General features: G+C 52.4%; 2 protein-coding genes across 7 annotated transcripts in view; both read right to left on the bottom strand.

Moving 5' to 3' along the window:
* Positions 1-16055, bottom strand: part of JHY (junctional cadherin complex regulator) — a 65267-nt gene extending 49212 nt beyond the window's left edge. The window contains exons 1-2 of the mRNA XM_073657398.1: positions 15925-16055; positions 829-1106 (exon numbers count right to left, since the gene is read on the bottom strand). Of these exons, the coding sequence (XP_073513499.1) occupies positions 829-1076 (248 nt within the window). The 5' untranslated portion in view covers positions 1077-1106; positions 15925-16055. The remainder of the gene's footprint in view (positions 1-828; positions 1107-15924) is intronic.
* A 1638-nt stretch (positions 16056-17693) lies between these two features.
* CRTAM (cytotoxic and regulatory T cell molecule) overlaps positions 17694-24161 on the bottom strand; it is a 73556-nt gene continuing 67088 nt past the window's right edge. For 2 of the 6 annotated variants that reach the window (XM_073657395.1, XM_073657396.1), the window contains exons 11-12: positions 20881-20979; positions 17694-18196 (exon numbers count right to left, since the gene is read on the bottom strand). In XM_073657395.1, the coding sequence (XP_073513496.1) occupies positions 18138-18196; positions 20881-20979 (158 nt within the window). In that variant the 3' untranslated portion in view covers positions 17694-18137. The remainder of the gene's footprint in view (positions 18197-20880; positions 20980-24161) is intronic. The other 4 variants (XM_073657391.1, XM_073657393.1, XM_073657392.1 and 1 more) reach the window with 3 other exon arrangements.

Below are 24161 nucleotides of genomic sequence, written 5' to 3'. Positions count from 1 at the left end.
CATTACTCCTCTCCATCTACCTCCAGCAGGTGCACATGACTCTATTCTGCAGATTATTAAATTACTGACCTCGGTAACAATCTGCAGAGCATTACTCCTCTCCATCTACCTCCAGCAGGTGCACATGACTCTATTCTGCAGACTATTACATTACTGACCTCGGGAACAATCTGCAGAGCATTACTCCTCTCCATCTACCTCCAGCAGGTGCACATGACTCTATTCTGCAGACTATTACATTACTGACCTCGGGAACAATCTGCAGAGCATTACTCCTCTCCATCTACCTCCAGCAGGTGCACATGACTCTATTCTGCAGACTATTACATTACTGACCTCGGTAACAATCTGCAGAGCATTACTCCTCTCCACCTACCTCCAGCAGGTGCACATGACTCTATTCTGCAGACTATTACATTACTGACCTCGGAAACAATCTGCAGAGCATTACTCCTCTCCATCTACCTCCAGCAGGTGCACATGACTCTATTCTGCAGACTATTACATTACTGACCTCAGTAACAGTCTGCAGAGCATTACTCCTCTCCATCTACCTCCAGCAGGTGCACATGACTCTATTCTGCAGATTATTAAATTACTGACCTCGGTAACAATCTGCAGAGCATTACTCCTCTCCATCTACCTCCAGCAGGTGCACATGACTCTATTCTGCAGATTATTACATTACTGACCATGGTAACAATCCGCAGAACATTTCTCCTCTTCCTCCTTACAGGTGTATATATATCTCTGCAGACCTGCAGTGCGTTTTCCATTAACCTCTCGTTGGCCGGTGACGTACACGTCCCGTTGGTGTGCCAGTGTTACCTGACACGTGGCGCCACTCGCTCTCCTTGGTCCTCAGCTGCTCCTCCTGTCACGTGCGGCTCCTCGGGGCCCGGGAAGATGACCCCGTGGGTCCGGTGTATGCGGGTCTGGAGGTCGCTCTGGTACCGTCTCTCCTCGCTGGCGCTGTCTGTATCGCTGTCCTCCAGACTATCAGAGCTGAGGATCGGATCCACGTCAGCGGCGGCGGCGTTCACACGCGGAGGTCGCGCAGCGGTGTCGGCCTCCATCACAGTTGTCAGGAATCACCTCACCCCGAGCTGAGGAAAACACATAAATATCAGGGAGAGGCAGGAGCGGCCCAGACACATAAGGAGGCACTCCGGGGCCGGGAGTGAGCGCAGACTGTCCTCATATAACCGCGTCCTGTCAGCCATACTGGATGTCACGCATCTTCCACAACTAAATGGACATCTCTATTCACTGACGGCGGCTCGAAACCTCCTGCCATGGAAAGGTGCAATTCTAATAGGTGGCCATCAGCCCGAACAGAAAAACCACTGATGAATAGCTGAGAGAATAACGCTGATCATGCGATTACCGTAACACATGACAGGACAGAAAGAAGGGCCCCGGTCCCTTTCCCCAGCCCGGCTCCAGCTCCTCGGCCCCGCTCTCCGGCCCCAGCTCCTCAGCCCAACTCTCCGGCCCCAGCTCCTCGGCCCAGCCCCAGCTCCTCGGCCCCGCTCTCCGGCCCCTGCTCCTCAGAACCGCTCTCCGGCCCCAGCTCCTCAGCCCCACTCTCCGGCCCCAGCTCCTCAGCCCAACTCTCCGGCCCCAGCTCCTCGGCCCGCTCTCCGGCCCCAGCTCCTCAGCCCAACTCTCCGGCCCCAGCTCCTCAGCCCAACTCTCCGGCCCCAGCTCCTCGGCCCAGCCCCAGCTCCTCGGCCCCGCTCTCCGGCCCCAGCTCTTCAGCCCCGCTCTCCGGCTCCAGCTCCTTGGCCCCGCTCTCCGGTCTCAGCTCCTCGGCCCCACTCTCCGGTCCCAGCTCCTCGGCCCCACTCTCCGGCCCCAGCTCCTCAGCCCAACTCTCCGGCCCCAGCTCCTCGGCCCAGCCCCAGCTCCTCGGCCCCGCTCTCCGGCCCCTGCTCCTCAGAACCGCTCTCCGGCCCCAGCTCCTCAGCCCCACTCTCCGGCCCCAGCTCCTCAGCCCAACTCTCCGGCCCCAGCTCCTCGGCCCGCTCTCCGGCCCCAGCTCCTCGGCCCCACTCTCCGGCCCCAGCTCCTCAGCCCAACTCTCCGGCCCCAGCTCCTCGGCCCAGCCCCAGCTCCTCGGCCCTGCTCTCCGGCCCCAGCTCTTCAGCCCCGCTCTCCGGCTCCAGCTCCTTGGCCCCGCTCTCCGGTCTCAGCTCCTCGGCCCCACTCTCCGGCCCCAGCTCCTCAGCCCAACTCTCTGGCCCCAGCTCCTCGGCCCAGCCCCAGCTCCTCGGCCCCGCTCTCCGGCCCCAGCTCCTCGGCCCCACTCTCCGGCCCCAGCTCCTCAGCCCCACTCTCCGGCCCCAGCTCCTCAGCCCAACTCTCCGGCCCCAGCTTCTCGGCCCCGCTCTCCGGTCCCAGCTCCTCGGCCCCACTCTCCGGCCCCAGCTCCTCAGCCCAACTCTCTGGCCCCAGCTCCTCGGCCCAGCCCCAGCTCCTCGGCCCTGCTCTCCGGTCCCAGCTCCTCGGCCCCACTCTCCGGCCCCAGCTCCTCAGCCCAACTCTCTGGCCCCAGCTCCTCGGCCCAGCCCCAGCTCCAAGGCCCCACTCTCCGGCCCCAGCTCCTCAGCCCAACTCTCCGGCCCCAGCTCCTCAGCCCAACTCTCCGGCCCCAGCTCCTCGGCCCCGCTCTCCGGTCCCAGCTCCTCGGCCCCACTCTCCGGCCCCAGCTCCTCAGGCCAACTCTCCGGCCCCAGCTCCTCGGCCCAGCCCCAGCTCCTCGGCCCCGCTCTCCGGCCCCTGCTCCTCACCTCCGCTCTCCGGCCCCAGCTCCTCAGCCCCACTCTCCGGCCCCAGCTCCTCAGCCCAACTCTCCGGCCCCAGCTCCTCGGCCCCGCTCTCCGGCCCCAGCTCCTCGGCCCCACTCTCCGGCCCCAGCTCCTCAGCCCAACTCTCCGGCCCCAGCTCCTCAGCCCAGCCCCAGCTCCTCGGCCCCGCTCTCCGGCCCCAGCTCCTCGGCCCCGCTCTCCGGTCTCAGCTCCTCGGCCCCACTCTCCGGCCCCAGCTCCTCAGCCCAACTCTCTGGCCCCAGCTCCTCGGCCCAGCCCCAGCTCCTCGGCCCCGCTCTCCGGCCCCAGCTCCTCGGCCCCACTCTCCGGCCCCAGCTCCTCAGCCCAACTCTCCGGCCCCAACTCCTCGACCCCGCTCTCCGGTCCCAGCTCCTCGGCCCCACTCTCCGGTCCCAGCTCCTCGGCCCCACTCTCCGGCCCCAGCTCCTCGGCCCAGCCCCAGCTACTCGGCCCCGCAACTCGGTGCCTCTCCTCGGCCCCAGCTCCCCGCCCCAGCTCCTCGGCCCAGCTCCTCGGCCCCAGCTCCTCGGCCCCAGCTCCTCGGCCCCAGCTCCTCAGCCCCAGCTCCTCGGCCCCAGCTCCTCAGCCCCAGCTCCCCGACCCCGCACCTCGGCGCCTCTCCTCGGCCCCAGCTCCTCAGCCCCAGCTCCTCGGACCCGCACCTCGGCGCCTCTCCTCGGCCCCAGCTCCAGCTCCTCGGCCCCGCACCTCGGCGCCTCGTGTGGTATGTACAGGGCGACGAGTGTCGAGATTAAGTCATCAGAAGTGTGTTACCCATAGCAAACAATCACAGCTCAACTTTATTTTACCCCAAGAGCCAATCAGTTCTCAGTTACCATTCTAGCACAGCAGATCGACCAATCAGAGCTCAGCTTTCATTTTACAGCAGCAGTGTAAGAAATGACTGCGGCCATGGTCTACCTCATACAGTCAGTGATTCTCTGTAGAGGGCGGTAGTGATGTGTGATACACGGTGTATGTGATGGTGGAGGGTGGTAGTGATGTGTGATACACGGTGTATGTGATAGTGGAGGGCGGTAGTGATGGGTGATACACTGTGTATGTGATAGCGGAGGGCGGTAGTGATGTGTGATACACGGTGTATGTGATAGTGGAGGGTGGTAGTGATGTGTGATACATGGTGTATGTGATAGTGGAGGGTGGTAGTGATGTGTGATACACGGTGTATGTGATGGTGGAGGGTGGTAGTGATGTGTGATACACGGTGTATGTGATAGTGGAGGGCGGTAGTGATGTGTGATACACGGTGTATGTGATAGCGGAGGGCGGTAGTGATGTGTGATACACGGTGTATGTGATAGCGGAGGGCGGTAGTGATGTGTGATACACGGTGTATATGATAGTGGAGGGCGGTAGTGATGTGTGATACACGGTGTATGTGATAGTGGAGGGAGGTAGTGATGTGTGATACACGGTGTATGTGATAGTGGAGGGTGGTAGTGATGTGTGATACACGGTGTATGTGATGGTGGAGGGTGGTAGTGATGTGTGATACACGGTGTATGTGATGGTGGAGGGTGGTAGTGATGTGTGATACACGGTGTATGTGATAGTGGAGGGCGGTAGTGATGTGTGATACACGGTGTATGTGATAGTGGAGGGCGGTAGTGATGTCTGATACACGGTGTATGTGATAGTGGAGGGAGGTAGTGATGTGTGATACACGGTGTATGTGATAGTGGAGGGTGGTAGTGATGTGTGATACACGGTGTATGTGATAGTGGAGGGCGGTAGTGATGTGTGATACACGGTGTATGTGATAGCGGAGGGCGGTAGTGATGTGTGATACACGGTGTATGTGATAGCGGAGGGCGGTAGTGATGTGTGATACACGGTGTATATGATAGTGGAGGGCGGTAGTGATGTGTGATACACGGTGTATGTGATAGTGGAGGGCGGTAGTGATGTGTGATACACGGTGTATGTGATAGTGGAGGGCGGTAGTGATGTGTGATACACGGTGTATGTGATAGTGGAGGGTGGTAGTGATGTGTGATACACGGTGTATGTGATAGTGGAGGGCGGTAGTGATGTGTGATACACGGTGTATGTGATAGTGGAGGGCGGTAGTGATGTGTGATACACTGTGTATGTGATAGTGGAGGGCGGTAGTGATGTGTGATACACGGTGTATGTGATAGTGGAGGGCGGTAGTGATGTGTGATACACGGTGTATGTGATAGCGGAGGGCGGTAGTGATGTGTGATACACGGTGTATGTGATAGTGGGGGGCGGTAGTGATGTGTGATACACTGTGTATGTGATAGTGGAGGGCGGTAGTGAAGTGTGATACACGGTGTATGTGATAGTGGAGGGAGGTAGTGATGTGTGATACACGGTGTATGTGATAGTGGAGGGCGGTAGTGATGTGTGATACACGGTGTATGTGATAGTGGAGGGCGGTAGTGATGTGTGATACACGGTGTATGTGATAGTGGAGGGTGGTAGTGATGTGTGATACACGGTGTATGTGATAGCGGAGGGCGGTAGTGATGTGTGATACACGGTGTATGTGATAGCGGAGGGCGGTAGTGATGTGTGATACACGGTGTATGTGATAGCGGAGGGCGGTAGTGATGTGTGATACACGGTGTATGTGATAGTGGAGGGCGGTAGTGATGTGTGATACACGGTGTATGTGATGGTGGAGGGTGGTAGTGATGTCTGATACACGGTGTATGTGATGGTGGAGGGAGGTAGTGATGTGTCATACACGGTGTATGTGATGGTGGAGGGTGGTAGTGATGTCTGATACACGGTGTATGTGATGGTGGAGGGAGGTAGTGATGTGTGATACACGGTGTATGTGATAGTGGAGGGCGGTAGTGATGTGTGATACACGGTGTATGTGATAGTGGAGGGCGGTAGTGATGTGTGATACACGGTGTATGTGATGGTGGAGGGTGGTAGTGATGTCTGATACACGGTGTATGTGATGGTGGAGGGAGGTAGTGATGTGTCATACACGGTGTATGTGATGGTGGAGGGTGGTAGTGATGTCTGATACACGGTGTATGTGATGGTGGAGGGAGGTAGTGATGTGTCATACACGGTGTATGTGATGGTGGAGGGAGGTAGTGATGTGTGATACACGGTGTATGTGATAGCGGAGGGCGGTAGTGATGTGTGATACACGGTGTATGTGATAGTGGAGGGCGGTAGTGATGTGTGATACACGGTGTATGTGATGGTGGAGGGTGGTAGTGATGTCTGATACACGGTGTATGTGATGGTGGAGGGAGGTAGTGATGTGTGATACACGGTGTATGTGATAGCGGAGGGCGGTAGTGATGTGTGATACACGGTGTATGTGATAGCGGAGGGCGGTAGTGATGTGTGATACACGGTGTATGTGATAGTGGAGGGCGGTAGTGATGTGTGATACACGGTGTATGTGATAGTGGAGGGCGGTAGTGATGTGTGATACACGGTGTATGTGATAGTGGAGGGAGGTAGTGATGTGTGATACACGGTGTATGTGATAGTGGAGGGCGGTAGTGATGTGTGATACACGGTGTATGTGATAGTGGAGGGCGGTAGTGATGTGTGATACACGGTGTATGTGATAGTGGAGGGTGGTAGTGATGTGTGATACACGGTGTATGTGATAGCGGAGGGCGGTAGTGATGTGTGATACACGGTGTATGTGATAGTGGAGGGCGGTAGTGATGTGTGATACACTGTGTATGTGATAGTGGAGGGCGGTAGTGATGTGTGATACACGGTGTATGTGATAGTGGAGGGAGGTAGTGATGTGTGATACACGGTGTATGTGATAGTGGAGGGTGGTAGTGATGTGTGATACACGGTGTATGTGATAGTGGAGGGCGGTAGTGATGTGTGATACACGGTGTATGTGATAGCGGAGGGCGGTAGTGATGTGTGATACACGGTGTATGTGATAGTGGAGGGCGGTAGTGATGTGTGATACACTGTGTATGTGATAGCGGAGGGCGGTAGTGATGTGTGATACACGGTGTATGTGATAGCGGAGGGCGGTAGTGATGTGTGATACACGGTGTATGTGATAGCGGAGGGCGGTAGTGATGTGTGATACACGGTGTATGTGATAGTGGAGGGCGGTAGTGATGTGTGATACACGGTGTATGTGATGGTGGAGGGTGGTAGTGATGTCTGATACACGGTGTATGTGATGGTGGAGGGAGGTAGTGATGTGTGATACACGGTGTATGTGATAGCGGAGGGCGGTAGTGATGTGTGATACACGGTGTATGTGATAGCGGAGGGCGGTAGTGATGTGTGATACACGGTGTATGTGATAGTGGAGGGCGGTAGTGATGTGTGATACACGGTGTATGTGATAGCGGAGGGCGGTAGTGATGTGTGATAAACGGTGTATGTGATAGCGGAGGGCGGTAGTGATGTGTGATACACGGTGTATGTGATAGCGGAGGGCGGTAGTGATGTGTGATACACGGTGTATGTGATAGCGGAGGGCGGTAGTGATGTGTGATACACGGTGTATGTGATAGTGGAGGGCGGTAGTGATGTGTGATACACGGTGTATGTGATAGCGGAGGGCGGTAGTGATGTGTGATACACGGTGTATGTGATAGTGGAGGGTGGTAGTGATGTGTGATACACGGTGTATGTGATAGTGGAGGGCGGTAGTGATGTGTGATACACGGTGTATGTGATAGTGGAGGGCGGTAGTGATGTGTGATACACGGTGTATGTGATAGCGGAGGGCGGTAGTGATGTGTGATACACGGTGTATGTGATAGCGGAGGGCGGTAGTGATGTGTGATACACGGTGTATGTGATAGTGGAGGGCGGTAGTGATGTGTGATACACGGTGTATGTGATAGCGGAGGGCGGTAGTGATGTGTGATACACGGTGTATGTGATAGCGGAGGGCGGTAGTGATGTGTGATACACGGTGTATGTGATAGCGGAGGGCGGTAGTGATGTGTGATACACGGTGTATGTGATAGCGGAGGGCGGTAGTGATGTGTGATACACGGTGTATGTGATAGCGGAGGGCGGTAGTGATGTGTGATACACGGTGTATGTGATAGTGCAGGGCAGTAGTGATGTGTGATACACGGTGTATGTGATAGCGGAGGGCGGTAGTGATGTGTGATACACGGTGTATGTGATAGCGGAGGGCGGTAGTGATGTGTGATACACGGTGTATGTGATAGTGCAGGGCGGTAGTGATGTGTGATACACGGTGTATGTGATAGCGGAGGGCGGTAGTGATGTGTGATACACGGTGTATGTGATAGCGGAGGGCGGTAGTGATGTGTGATACACGGTGTATGTGATAGTGCAGGGCGGTAGTGATGTGTGATACACGGTGTATGTGATAGCGGAGGGCGGTAGTGATGTGTGATACACGGTGTATGTGATAGCGGAGGGCGGTAGTGATGTGTGATACACGGTGTATGTGATAGCGGAGGGCGGTAGTGATGTGTGATACACGGTGTATGTGATAGCGGAGGGCGGTAGTGATGTGTGATACACGGTGTATGTGATAGTGGAGGGTGGTAGTGATGTGTGATACACGGTGTATGTGATAGTGGAGGGTGGTAGTGATGTGTGATACACGGTGTATGTGATAGTGGAGGGTGGTAGTGATGTGTGATACACGGTGTATGTGATAGCGGAGGGCGGTAGTGATGTGTGATACACGGTGTATGTGATAGTGGAGGGCGGTAGTGATGTGTGATACACGGTGTATGTGATAGTGGAGGGCGGTAGTGATGTGTGATACACGGTGTATGTGATAGTGGAGGGCGGTAGTGATGTGTGATACACGGTGTATGTGATAGCGGAGGGCGGTAGTGATGTGTGTGATACACGGTGTATGTGATGGTGGAGGGTGGTAGTGATGTCTGATACACGGTGTATGTGATAGCGGAGGGCGGTAGTGATGTGTGTGATACACGGTGTATGTGATAGCGGAGGGCGGTAGTGATGTGTGTGATACACGGTGTATGTGATGGTGGAGGGTGGTAGTGATGTCTGATACACGGTGTATGTGATAGCGGAGGGCGGTAGTGATGTGTGATACACGGTGTATGTGATAGTGGAGGGCGGTAGTGATGTGTGATACACGGTGTATGTGATAGCGGAGGGCGGTAGTGATGTGTGATACATGGTGTATGTGATAGCGGAGGGCGGTAGTGATGTGTGAAACACGGTGTATGTGATAGCGGAGGGCGGTAGTGATGTGTGATACACGGTGTATGTGATAGTGGAGGGCGGTAGTGATGTGTGATACACGGTGTATGTGATAGAGGAGGGCGGTAGTGATGTGTGATACATGGTGTATGTGATAGTGGAGGGCGGTAGTGATGTGTGATACACGGTGTATGTGATGGTGGAGGGCGGTAGTGATGTGTGATACACGTTGTATGTGATAGTGGAGGGAGGTAGTGATGTGTGATACACGGTGTATGTGATAGCGGAGGGCGGTAGTGATGTGTGATACACGGTGTATGTGATAGTGGAGGGTGGTAGTGATGTGTGATACACGGTGTATGTGATAGCGGAGGGCGGTAGTGATGTGTGATACACGGTGTATGTGATAGTGGAGGGCGGTAGTGATGTGTGATACACGGTGTATGTGATAGTGGAGGGCGGTAGTGATGTGTGATACACGGTGTATGTGATAGCGGAGGGCGGTAGTGATGTGTGATACACGGTGTATGTGATAGTGGAGGGCGGTAGTGATGTGTGATACACGGTGTATGTGATAGTGGAGGGCGGTAGTGATGTGTGATACACGGTGTATGTGATAGTGGAGGGCGGTAGTGATGTGTGATACGTGGTGTATGTGATAGCGGAGGGAGGTAGTGATGTGTGATACACGGTATATGTGATAGTGGAGGGCGGTAGTGATGTGTGATACACGGTGTATGTGATAGTGGAGGGCGGTAGTGATGTGTGATACACGGTGTATGTGATAGTGGAGGGTGGTAGTGATGTGTGATACACGGTGTATGTGATAGTGGAGGGCGGTAGTGATGTGTGATACACGGTGTATGTGATAGTGGAGGGCGGTAGTGATGTGTGATACGTGGTGTATGTGATAGTGGAGGGCGGTAGTGATGTGTGATACACGGTGTATGTGATAGTGGAGGGCGGTAGTGATGTCTGATACACGGTGTATGTGATGGTGGAGGGCGGTAGTGATGTGTGATACACGGTGTATGTGATAGTGGAGGGCGGTAGTGATGTGTGATACGTGGTGTATGTGATAGTGGAGGGCGGTAGTGATGTCTGATACACGGTGTATGTGATAGCGGAGGGCGGTAGTGATGTGTGATACACGGTGTATGTGATGGTGGAGGGCGGTAGTGATGTGTGATACACGGTGTATGTGATAGCGGAGGGCGGTAGTGATGTGTGATACACGTGTATGTGATGGCGGAGGGCGGTAGTGATGTGTGTGATACACGGTGTATGTGATGGTGGAGGGTGGTAGTGATGTCTGATACACGGTATATGTGATAGTGGAGGGAGGTAGTGATGTGTGATACACGGTGTATGTGATAGCGGAGGGCGGTAGTGATGTGTGATACACGGTGTATGTGATAGTGGAGGGTGGTAGTGATGTGTGATACACGGTGTATGTGATAGTGGAGGGCGGTAGTGATGTGTGATACACGGTGCATGTGATAGTGGAGGGCGGTAGTGATGTGTGATACACGGTGTATGTGATAGTGGAGGGCGGTAGTGATGTGTGATACACGGTGTATGTGATAGTGGAGGGCGGTAGTGATGTGTGATACACGGTGTATGTGATAGTGGAGGGCGGTAGTGATGTGTGATACACGGTGTATGTGATAGCGGAGGGCGGTAGTGATGTGTGATACACGGTGTATGTGATAGCGGAGGGCGGTAGTGATGTGTGATACACGGTGTATGTGATAGTGGAGGGCGGTAGTGATGTGTGATACACGGTGTATGTGATAGTGGAGGGCGGTAGTGATGTGTGATACACGGTGTATGTGATAGTGGAGGGCGGTAGTGATGTGTGATACACGGTGTATGTGATAGCGGAGGGCGGTAGTGATGTGTGATACACGGTGTATGTGATAATGGAGGGCGGTAGTGATGTATGATACACGGTGTATGTGATAGTGGAGGGCGGTAGTGATGTGTGATACACGGTGTATGTGATAGTGGAGGGCGGTAGTGATGTGTGATACACGGTGTATGTGATAGTGGAGGGCGGTAGTGATGTGTGATACACGGTGTATGTGATAGCAGAGGGGGGTAGTGATGTGTGATACACGGTGTATGTGATAGTGGAGGGCGGTAGTGATGTGTGATACACGGTGTATGTGATAGTGGAGGGCGGTAGTGATGTGTGATACACGGTGTATGTGATAGCGGAGGGCGGTAGTGATGTGTGATACACGGTGTATGTGATAGTGGAGGGCGGTAGTGATGTGTGATACACGGTGTATGTGATGGTGTAGGGTGGTAGTGATATGTGATACATAGTGTATGTGATAGCGGAGGGCGGTAGTGATGTGTGATACACGGTGTATGTGATAGTGGAGGGCGGTAGTGATGTGTGATACACGGTGTATGTGATAGCGGAGGGCGGTAGTGATGTGTGATACACGGTGTATGTGATAGTGGAGGGCGGTAGTGATGTGTGATACACGGTGTATGTGATAGCGGAGGGTGGTAGTGATGTGTGATACACGGTGTATGTGATAGTGGAGGGCGGTAGTGATGTGTGATACACGGTGTATGTGATAGTGGAGGGCGGTAGTGATGTGTGATACACGGTGTATGTGATAGCGGAGGGCGGTAGTGATGTGTGATACACGGTGTATGTGATAGCGGAGGGCGGTAGTGATGTGTGATACACGGTGTATGTGATAGTGGAGGGCGGTAGTGATGGGTGATACACGGTGTATGTGATAGTGGAGGGCGGTAGTGATGGGTGATAAACGGTGTATGTGATAGTGGAGGGCGGTAGTGATGTGTGATACACGGTGTATGTGATAGCGGAGGGCGGTAGTGATGTGTGATACACGGTGTATGTGATAGTGGAGGGCGGTAGTGATGTGTGATACACGGTGTATGTGATAGCGGAGGGCGGTAGTGATGTGTGATACACGGTGTATGTGATAGTGGAGGGTTGTAGTGATGTGTGATACACGGTGTATGTGATAGTGGAGGGCGGTAGTGATGTGTGATACACGGTGTATGTGATAGCGGAGGGCGGTAGTGATGTGTGATACACGGTGTATGTGATAGTGGAGGGCGGTAGTGATGGGTGTAGGAGATAATGTGGGGTCTTTGTACAATGTGGGGGTCATCATACAGTGTGGGAGATAATGTGGGGTCTTTGTATAATGTGGGGGTCATCATACAGTGTGGGAGATAATGTGGGGTCTTTGCACAGTGTGGGGGTCATCATACAGTGTGGGAGATAATGTGGGGTCTTTGCACAGTGTGGGGGCCATCATACAATGTTGGAGCCATCAGTTTGGAGGCTACTAAGGGGTCAGTATGCTGTGTGGGGTACTATACAGTGAGGGAGCATTATACTGTGTACAAGAGAGCATCATACTGTGTATAGGGGAGCTGTACATGGGGGGAGACTCAGGACATTATTAAATCTTAAGTGGGCACTTCTCGTTATAGGGGGACTCAGGTTATTGTGACTGTCAGAGGGGCACACAGAGGGCATAATTACCTTCTAGGGGGCAAAATGTGGGCACTTGCACACGGCATTACTATATTCTAGAGGGTTGTTTTACCATCTAGAGGGCACACAGCAGGTGCAGTAATAGGGACACATACGGCAGCGGCTCAGTATTGGGGTATCAGCAGGATGAGGGGTTTGTGCAGGTTGGGGATAGATGGGGACGGGGCCTGAAACGCGAGAAGTCAGATGTGTCTGTGCTGTAATCTCGGTAGATGAGTCCTGGATGGAGAAGTTGTCGTGTCGGTCTGGGCCAGATGGATAAGACGGGAAAAGTGAACAATTTCATCAGAAAGAACGTCAGCTGTAAGTCACTATATATAACTGTGCTGTGATCTCTATATGTTCTGCAGGACTGGTATCTACCAATATATGGTCACCATATGGCGGTAATATCAGTGCTGGTCTTTGTATAGAGATTATTTTCAGTAACAGTGCCGTCATCTTCTGAGGTTCTCCTACATCCACTATCTGGGTGCTCCACCATAGCTGTAAGGGTTACCTGGTTAGGGGCCATTCAGGAGTCCCCCCCCCCACCCACCCACGAACCAAAACCCAAGCTACGCCTCAATGTGTTACTAATGGTTTTCTTGGTGACTGTGGTCCCAGCTGCCTTGAGATCATTAATGAGTCCCCCCCGTGTAGTTTTAGGCTGATCCCTCACCTTCCTCATGATCAAGGATACCCCACGAGGTAAGATTTTGCATGGTGCCCCAGATCGATGTCGATTGACAGTCGTTTTGTATTTCTTCCATTTTCTTTCTATTGCACCAACAGTTGTCTCCTTGTCACCCAGCGTCTTACTTATGGTTTTGTAGCCCATTCCAGCTTTGTGCAGGTCTATGATCTTGTCCCTGACATCCTTAGAAAGCTCTTTGGTCTTGCCCATGTTGTAGAGGTTAGAGTCTGACTGATTAAAGGGGTTGTCCGGTACTTTAAAAAAAAAATGCCAGTGTGTTTTAATGATAAATACAACCTTCTTTCTAATTACCTTGCGCTGCTGATACTGCCTGTGAGTGGCGCTATCACTGACCGCTCACAGGCAGCACGTGACCCCCGGCTGCAGCCGGCTCTGACCTCTTCTGACGTCACAACAAGTTGCAGCTGCAGCCGGGGGTCTCTCTCTTCCGGGTTCCACCGGTGGGTGCTGAGTTGTGGGCGGGGTTACCCCAATGTGTCACACCCGGCATCCACCGCGGGCTCTCCATGTCCTCATTCATTGGGAAAGCGCGCGGTGGATGCCGGGTGTGATGCGGGGGGTAACCCCGCTCACAACCCAGCAGCCACCGCGGGGACCCCAGCGCTGAGTCACGCCTCACTTGTCGTGACGTCAGCGCGGGGTCACGTGCTGCTTATGAGCGGCCACCGATAGCGCCACTCACAGGCAGTACCTGTACCGGACAACCCCGCTAGTTGAGTCTGTGGACAGGAGTCTTTTATCCAGGTGACTATGTAAGACAGCTGTCTATACTGCAGGTAACGAGTTGATTAGGAGCGTCTAACTGGTCTGTAGGAGCCAGAACTCATAATGGTTTGTAGGGGATCAAATACTTATTTCTCACTGCAAAATGCAAATAAATGTATCTAATTTATACAATGTGACTTTCTTGATTTTTTTGGATATTCCATCTCTCAATGTTAAAATTAACCGACCCTTAAAATTATAGACTTTGTCAGTGGGCAAACTTACAGAAACAGCAAGGGATCAAATACTTATTTCCTTCACTGTACATGTTTGGTATCCACAAACTCATATTGACCTGGAGAATCATAATGGCAGGTCAGTTTTAGCATTTAGTGAATATGGTAAAAAAAAAAAAAAAAAAAAACAATTGTGGCAATGCACTTATTTTGCAATTTCCCTGCACTTGGATTTTTTTTTCCTGTTTTCCAGTACACGATGTGGTAAAACCAATCATGTCGTTCAAAAGTACAACTCGTGACGCAAAAAATAAGCCCTCACACGGCCATATTGACCGAAAAATAAAAAAGTTATGGCTCTGGGAAGAAGGGGAGCAAAAAACGAAAACGCAAAAACGCAAAAACCCAAGGTGGTAAGGGGTTAAAGGACCTTTGTCAGCACAGGATGACTGTTCAAACCAAGCACAGGCACTCAGTGCATCATGGCGGCCAAACATTTATATGCACCCTGCACCCTCCCACCTGCTTGGTTTCCATCTATCTCCACCCTTCTCTGGCTCTATTAATCAGAGCTGTCAATCAAAGAAAAGGGGGTGAAGATTGATGGAAAACAAGCAGGTGGGAGGGTGCAGGGTGCATATAAATGTTTGGCCGCCATGATGCACCGAGCGACAGGACTGAACAGTCGTCGGGTGTTCCCGGTATACGGCAGGTCTTGTGGGGTGTCCCCGGTATACGGCAGGTCTTGTGGGGTGTTTCTGGTATACGGCAGGTCTTGTGGGGTGTTCCCGGTATACGGCAGGTCTTGTGGGGTGTTTCTGGTATACGGCAGGTCTTGTGGGGTGTTCCCGGTATACGGCAGGTCTTGTGGGGTGTTCCCGGTATACGGCAGGTCTTGTGGGGTGTCCCCGTTATACGGCAGGTCTTGTGAGGTGTTCCCGGTATACGGCAGGTCTTGTGGGGTGTCCCCGGTATACGGCAGGTCTTGTGCGGTGTTCCCGGTATACGGCAGGTCTTGTGGGGTGTTTCCGGTATACGGCAGGTCTTGTGGGGTGTTTCCGGTATACGGCAGGTCTTGTGGGGTGTTCCCTGTATACGGCAGGTCTTGTGCGGTGTTCCCGGTATACGGCAGGTCTTGTGGGGTGTTCCCGGTATACGGCAGGTCTTGTGGGGTGTTCCCGGTATACGGCAGGTCTTGTGGGGTGTTCCTGGTATACGGCAGGTCTTGTGGGGTGTTTCTGGTATACGGCAGGTCTTGTGGGGTATTCCCAGTATACGGCAGGTCTTGTGGGGTGTTTCTGGTATACGGCAGGTCTTGTGGGGTGTTTCTGGTATACGGCAGGTCTTGTGGGGTGTCCCCGGTATACGGCAGGTCTTGTGGGGTGTTTCTGGTATACGGCAGGTCTTGTGGGGTGTTCCCGGTATACGGCAGGTCTTGTGGGGTGTTCCCGGTATACGGCAGGTCTTGTGGGGTGTTCCCGGTATACGGCAGGTCTTGTGGGGTGTTTCCGGTATACGGCAGGTCTTGTGGGGTGTTTCTGGTATATGGCAGGTCTTGTGGGGTGTTTCTGGTATATGGCAGGTCTTGTGGGGTGATCACGTGTAATCCAGCGCAATATGTGAACAATGTAACCAGTGCTGGTGCTTCTGCTACTTCTAGTACTTGTGACATTATTCTACCTGATAGCCCATCATGTCCTGTTATTATATCGCCCAGATTAACTCCTCACGTACCTGATCCTGCTGCTCCCCGGCTGCTCAGCTTTCTGCAGCTACTGATGTTTCCATAGCGACCGAAAGGACAACAAACTGCCTGGGACAGAAGTGCAGGCCTCCTCCCCAGAGCAGGGAGGGCCCCGGGCAATGCTGCCCCCTGCTGTGCATAGAGTGGTAATGGCTGTATATAACTGCTACTCCTATATACAATCAGTGAAGTAAAGGAGAGAAGTTTCTACAGGAGGATGGGGGTCGTGTGACCTGCATGACGTCATCACACGTCACAGAGGCATTTGGGGTCTTCAGTGTTATATCGGGGTCTCCGCAGTATTGTGTGTATAATGTATTTATTGTATCATATACAGATGAAGGATTGTATAACGGTATATCAAGTGTATATCGTCCGTATGTGAATATATACGAGTGTGTCTGTATACGAGAATGGGTAAATCAGCGTCGTAGACCAAACCCGGCGTGGTGCACGCGCCACCGGAAACGCCAACGACATGACGATAGTGAGTCGCCCTATTGGACCGGAAACGTTCCTGCGTAGGGAGGCGCCATGAAGTATTGGACCGGAAACATTCCTGCGTAGGGAGGCGCCATGAAGTATTGGACCGGAAACGTTCCTGCGTAGGGAGGCGCCATGAAGTATTGGACCGGAAACGTTCCTGCGTAGGGAGGCGCCATGAAGTATTGGACCGGAAACGTTCCTGCGTAGGGAGGCGCCATGAAGTATTGGACCGGAAACGTTCCTGCGTAGGGAGGCGCCGTGAAGTGATCGCACCATAGTATGAAGGCCAGGATAGTGCCATGTGTATATAGTAGAGCTCGACGCGCGCTGTAACATTCAGAGTAAATGGCGCTGTTGTGGAAGAGATGATGATACCGCTCCAGTGGATAGTGTCGCTCTATCAGACACAAATGGTATTTCTCAAGATAATGCAAAAAAAAAAAACCCAAGAAAATATCTAAAAAAAAAAGACCTCATACAATGTCCACAGAAATTGAATAATGGGTCTCGAACACCTTGTATCAATGATCCACGGTGTAAAAAAATATTAAGAGACTGAAAGAGCCATAACCCCATCACACCGCCAATACACCTGAGCCTCATCAGACCCATGCATACAGATAATGCTGAACATACGTGGAGAATGACGTCCCCCCTAATATGGGGGCGACCGTGCGACTCATCGCAGCACAAGCCCAGCGCACTCAATGTGCGCGATTATAGCGACACAGCGAATGAACCCGCGTCTAACCCTCAAGAACAGATGCGTAATGGCCGATTCATCAGGGTTTTTATTCCAGTATTCTGGTGTAAAAAGCTTTGAAAAGTCACATCATTTGGGTACGACACGAAGCTGCACTAACATTTTGCGACTTTCGGTGTTCTCCGTCATTTTTGCTCAGCTTCGGCAAAGTGGGTGGAGCTGAGGCAGCCACCGCTTGTCAAATTTGTGATAAACAGCAGCATTCAATGGGCCAGAAATCTTACTCCAGCAGGGATTGGAGTAGGATTGGTAGCCATACACCCACAGAGGTGCATCAGACATGGAGGGGGAGTTTGGTGGAAGAACATGACCGACCCGGACCTCAACCTCGTCCAGCACCTTTTGGGGTGAACTAGAATAGAGATTGTGAGAGCCCGGCCTCTCCTCAATCAAGAGTCTTCTCCAAACTGTTACCATAAAGTGAAAGCTACAATTGTCCCACAAGCCCATAGTGTTATCCTCCTCCACCATCTGCAGTCAGGGGGTAACGTCCTCCTGGAATCACCAAATCCAGACTCCTCCATCAGATGCAGAGAGAGAAGTGGGATCCATCACTGCACAGAACACGTCTCCTCCAGAGTCCAGTGGTGGCGGCTTTACACCACTCCATCCGACGCTCGGCATTGTGCTTGGTGATGTACGGCTGCACGCTGCTGCTCTGCCATGAAGCTCCCGGCGGAGGCGCAGTGTTTATACCAGAGGAGGTCTGGACTCTGCACTTATGGGGTCAGCGGAGCGGTGGGGACTTTGTTGCATGTAAAAGAGTGAAGATCTTGTCTTCCCATTCACACAGGGGTTATGTTCTGTGCTGCAGACCATCTGCTCGTTTTCAGAAATGCAGAATCCACAAATCCCGTTCTGCAGAAATACTTTATTCTCATTACATACATGTAACATACAAAACACGTAGACAGTAACTGTGCAGGACATTGTGGGGTGCGGGGTCCGGCCCCCTCATAGAGACACCTGGTTGTTGTACTGGATTCCGGGGATTTTGTGTTTGGTATTTTCTGCTGAGGAAGATACAAAGAGACGTCAGACATCAGTTACCTCTGCAGAGCCGCGCTGGAGACACAGTGGTCGCCTGCGGAGCCGCGCTGGAGACACAGTGGTCGCCTGCGGAGCCGCGCTGGAGACACAGTGGTCGCCTGCGGAGCCGCGCTGGAGACACAATGGTCGCCTGTGGAGCCGCGCTGGAGACACAATGGTCGCCTGCGGAGCCGCGCTGGAGACACAGTGGTCGCCTGCGGAGCCGCGCTGGAGACACAATGGTCGCCTGTGGAGCCGCGCTGGAGACACAGTGGTCGCCTGCGGAGCTGCGCTGGAGACACAGTGGTCGCCTGCGGAGCCGCGCTGGAGACACAGTGGTCGCCTGCGGAGCCGCGCTGGAGACACAATGGTCGCCTGTGGAGCCGCGCTGGAGACACAATGGTCGCCTGTGGAGCCGCGCTGGAGACACAGTGGTCACCTGCGGAGCCGCGCTGGAGACACAGTGGTCACCTGTGGAGCCGCGCTGGAGACACAGTGGTCGCCTGTGGAGCCGCGCTGGAGACACAATGGTCGCCTGCGGAGCCGCGCTGGAGACACAGTGGTCACCTGCGGAGCCGCGCTGGAGACACAGTGGTCACCTGCGGAGCCGCGCTGGAGACACAATGGTCGCCTGCAGAGCCGCGCTGGAGACACAGTGGTCGCCTGCGGAGCCGCGCTGGAGACACAATGGTCGCCTGCGGAGCCGCGCTGGAGACACAATGGTCACCTGCGGAGCCGCGCTGGAGACACAATGGTTGCCTGTGGAGCCGCGCTGGAGACACAATGGTCGCCTGTGGAGCCGCGCTGGAGACACAATGGTCGCCTGCGGAGCCGCGCTGGAGACACAGTGGTCGCCTGCGGAGCCGCGCTGGAGACACAATGGTCGCCTGCGGAGCTGCGCTGGAGACACAATGGTCGCCTGCGGAGCCGCGCTGGAGACACAATGGTCGCCTGCGGAGCCGCGCTGGAGACACAATGGTCGCCCGCGGAGCCGCGCTGGAGACACAATGGTCGCCCGCGGAGCCGCGCTGGAGACACAATGGTCGCCTGCGGAGCCGCATTTCATTTTAATGTCGTCTTAATTACCAGTTACGAAACTAAGAATTTAATCTTCAACCCAAGAAACATTGGATATTAGTAAATCTAACAGGGGGAGGCGAACGAAACCTCCCTCCATGGAAATCGATGGCTTTGTAGTGGGTTCTGTTTCTTAACACTTTCTAGATCTCGGCTTCTTGTCAGTGAGTGGAAACATCATTAAATACATCCGAAGGCTGAAAAACCGCACAGTCCTAACGTTTCCCAAACACCCAGTCCTCACGGCCCCCCACAATCAGGTTTTCAGGATTTTCTTAGTATTGCACAATTTCTGACGTCTTGATGATAATTCCATCAGTGCGATACTGAGGAAATCCTGAAAACCTGATTGTGGGGGGCCGTGAGGACTGGAGCTTGGGGTACGCTGCTGCAGACAATCCTGGGAGAGGAAACATTCTGGAATCCAGACTGATACAATGGTTCAGTGCAGAATAAAATGTAACAAACAATCAGGATGCAAAAGAGATAAGTAAGTGCTGCTTCTGTAGGTCATAGAGAATTGTCTACACCAGACCGGGGCAAAGAAAACAGCGGCCCACGGGCAACACCATGTCTTCTGCCGCCCATGTCCAGATACAGATATCACCGCTATATACCGTGGTGGAAGAGGCGGTCTCCTTCCACCAATCAGCGTGTGCGACTGAGACAGCAGACGCGATAATGTCACAACATTGCGACTGCTGTGCAGAGTCGTGCACTGGAGACCAGAGCGACGCGGGAGCAGGAGTGAGGCGAGTATGTGTTGTTTTTATATGCGTATGGAGTATGTGCCCGTATGTAGGTGGCTAATACTGAATATAGGGAGGCTATGTGGGGGCTCAAGCTGTATATGGTAGGCTATATGGGACCTCATACTTTATATAGAGAGCTATATGGGGGCTCATACTGTATATAGGAGGATATGTGCTGGCTCATACTGTATATAGGGGCTATGTGGGGGCTCATACTGTATATGGGGGCTCATACAATATGTAGAAAGGCTATGTGAGGGCTCATACTGTATATAGGAGGCTATGTGCTGGCTAATATTGTATATAGAGGGCTAAGTGGGGGCTCATGCTGTATATAGGTGTTATGTGTGGGCCCATGCTGTATATAGGTGTTATGTGGGGGCTCATGCTGTATATAGGGGCTCATACTGTATATAGAAAGGCTATGTGAGGGCTCATGCTGTATATAGGGGGCTATGTGCTGGCTCATACTGTATATAGGGGGCTATGTGGAGTCTCATGCTGTATATAGAAAGGCTGTGAGGGCTCATGCAGTATATAGGGGGCTATGTGATGGCTAATACTGAATATAGGGGAGGTTATGTGGGGGCTAATGGTGTATATAGGGGTTATGTGCTGGCTCATACTTTATATAGGGGGCCTCATACTGTATAAGGAGACTATGTGGGGGCTCATACTGTATATGGAGACTCATACTGTATACAGAAAGACTATATGAGGGCTCATTCAGTATATAGGGGGCTATATGAGGGCTAATACTGAATATAGGGAGACTATGTGGGGGGCTCATACTGTATATAGAGGGCTATGTGGGGGCTCATACTGGTATCGTTCCTGACCTGGCGCAGCGGCGGTGGCGTTCCTGCTCGGACTCGACGTCTCCTCGTTATTAGATCTGGACTTTGTGCTCTCCAGCGTCTGATCCGACGTTTCATTTTCTGGAAAAAAAAGATACAATGAGAAAGAATCTGAGTCACTTTGTTACAGTAAAGTTTCTAAACCTTCATCACGGAACGTTCTCTGCGGAACATTCCACCTAGTTAAAGACACAGAAAAGGCAAAAGGCCACAAAACCCGCCGGCCACAAAGCCTGCGGATAATTTCATGGAGGGGAACAACTTGCCATCAGACCATTGTGTGCAGCGGCCTCAAGAATAGCGAGCAGCAGGTGCGCGCAGAGCGAGCCGCACAGACACCGCCGGCCATAGAATTACCAGCTGCAGCCCGGACTCCACCGCTCATTCATTCCCACAAAACTCGCCTCTATTTGCTGATTGTGTCAGGTTGGTGGATTAAATCGAAAGTTTTGTCCCCTTAAAAGGTGGAAATATAAACAGGCCTCGTCCATTAATTAATTAGAATCCCATTAGTGGAGCCGGGCGCTGGGTGATGCCCGCTTCGCCATCGTTCATTACTCCACCTTGGGGCTTTAAATGAGCAATTCGTAAAGAGATAAAAAAAAGACAGAATTACATTTTCAGGGGCAGAAAAATCTGTCCTTGAAAATTAACAAAATGTTGTCAAGCGGAGGAGAGCGCTGCCACGGAAGATAATAGCAATCAGTGCGACGGAGTTACCTCCGCGGCGTCATACGAGGGCGAATGTATGGTGAGGAAGGGTAATCACGGGAAGAAAGAAGCAAGAAGTGATCATAAAATAACAACCGAAATATAAAGTGCAAAAATATAATAAGTATTAGTCATATTATTTCATTGTTTCTTAATAATCATCTTGTGCTTATATACAGTGGGGGAAATAAGTATTTGATACACGGCTGATTTTGCAAGTTTTCCCACCTACAAAGAATGGAGAGATCTGTAATTTTTATTGTAGATACAAAATCTAAGAATAAAAAAACAGAAAATCACATTGGATGAATTTTACATAATTAAATTGCATTTTATTGCATGAAATAGGTATTTGATCGCCGACCAAACCAGCATGAATTCTGGCTCTCGCAGACCTGTTAGTTTCTCTTTAAGAATCCCTCCTACTCTGCACTCATTACCTGTATTAATTGCACCTGTTTGAACTCGTTACCTGTATAAAAAAAGACACCTGTCCATACAATCAATCACACTCCAACCTCTCCCCCATGGCCAAGACCAAAGAGCTGTCTAAGGACACCAGGGACAAAATTGTAGACCTGCACAAGGCTGGGATGGGCTACAGGACAATAGGCAAGAAGCTTGGTGAGAAGGCAGCAACTGTTGGCACAATTGTTAGAAAATGAAAGAAACACAAGATGACTGTGAATCTTCCTCGGTCTGGGGCTCCATGGAAGATCGCACCTCGTGGGTTAAGGATGATTCTGAGAATCAACCCAGAACTACACGGGAGATCCTGGTCAATGACCTGAAGAGAGCTGGGACCACAGTCTCAAACATTACCATTAGTAACACACTACGCCATCATGGATTAAAATCCTGCAGGGCACGCAAGGTCCCCCTGCTCACGCCAGCACATGCCCAGGCCCGTTTGAAGTTCACTAATGACCATCTGGATGATCCAGAGGAGGCATGGGAGAAGGTCATGTGGTCAGATGAGACCAAAATAGAACTTTTTGGTATCAACTCCACACGCCATGTTTGGAGGAAGAAGAAGGATGAGACAACCCCAAGAACACCATCCCAACCGTGAATCATGGTGGGAGAAACATCACACCTTGGGGTGCTCCGTAAGAAGCTTTTCAAGGTCCTGGAGGGGCCTAGCCAGTCTCCAGACCTGAACCCAATAGAAAATCTTTGGAAGGAGCTGAAAGTCAATGTTGCCCAGTGACAGCCCCAAAACCTGAAAGATCTGGAGAAGATATGTATGGAGGAGGGGGCCAAAATCCCTGCTGCAATGTGTGCAAATCTGGTCAAGAACTACAGGAAACGTCTGACATCTAATTGCAAACAAAGGTCTCAGTACCCAGTATTAAGTTCTGTTTTTCTATTGTATCAAATACTTATTCCATGTAATAAATTGCAATTAATTATGTAAAATCATACAATGTGATTTTCTGATTTTTATTTTTAGATTCTGTCTCTCACAGGTGAAGTGACCGACGATAAATAGGACAGATCTCTCCATTCTCTGTAGAGAATCAAATTTTCCCCAACTGGACTTAGTCTTATTATTTACAATAATCCAAAAATGTGAAAGTTCTGGAGGAAGCCGAGGGGCATAGGGAGCAGTCTGCAGAAAACGAGGGGAAGGTAGGGAGCAGTCTGCAGAAACGAGGGGAACGTAGGGAGCAGTCTGCAGAAAACGAGGGGAACGTAGGGAGCAGTCTGCAGAAACGAGGGGAAGGTAGGGAGCAGTCTGCAGAAACGAGGGGAAGGTAGGGAGCAGTCTGCAGAAACGAGGGGAAGGTAGGGAGCAGTCTGCAGAAACGAGGGGAAGGTAGGGAGCAGTCTGCAGAAAACGAGGGGAACGTAGGGAACAGTCTGCAGAAACGAGGGGAACGTAGGGAGCAGTCTGCAGAAAACGAGGGGAACGTAGGGAACAGTCTGCAGAAACGAGGGGAACGTAGGGAGCAGTCTGCAGAAAACGAGGGGAAGGTAGGGAGCAGTCTGCAGAAACGAGGGGAACGTAGGGAGCAGTCTGCAGAAAACGAGGGGAAGGTAGGGAGCAGTCTGCAGAAAACGAGGGGAAGGTAGGGAGCAGTCTGCAGAAAACGAGGGGAAGGTAGGGAGCAGTCTGCAGAAACGAGGGGAACGTAGGGAGCAGTCTGCAGAAACGAGGGGAAGGTAGGGAGCAGTCTGCAGAAACGAGGGGAAGGTAGGGAGCAGTCTGCAGAAACGAGGGGAAGGTAGGGAGCAGTCTGCAGAAAACGAGGGGAAGGTAGGGAGCAGTCTGCAGAAAACGAGGGGAACGTAGGGAGCAGTCTGCAGAAAATGAGGGGAACGTAGGGAGCAGTCTGCAGAAAACGAAGGGAACGTAGGGAGCAGTCTGCAGAAAACGAGGGGAACGTAGGGAGCAGTCTGCAGAAAACGAGGGGAACGTAGGGAGCAGTCTGCAGAAAACGAGGGGAACGTAGGGAGCAGTCTGCAGAAAACGAGGGGAACGTAGGGAGCAGTCTGCAGAAACGAGGGGAAGGTAGGGAGCAGTCTGCAGAAAACGAGGGGAACGTAGG

Source organism: Phyllobates terribilis, unplaced genomic scaffold (assembly GCF_046119375.1).
Source record: "Phyllobates terribilis strain yellow unplaced genomic scaffold, ASM4611937v1 Scaffold_12__6_contigs__length_324123572, whole genome shotgun sequence".
NCBI lineage: Eukaryota > Metazoa > Chordata > Amphibia > Anura > Dendrobatidae > Phyllobates > Phyllobates terribilis.
This window is presented reverse-complemented; position numbering and strand designations above follow the sequence as displayed.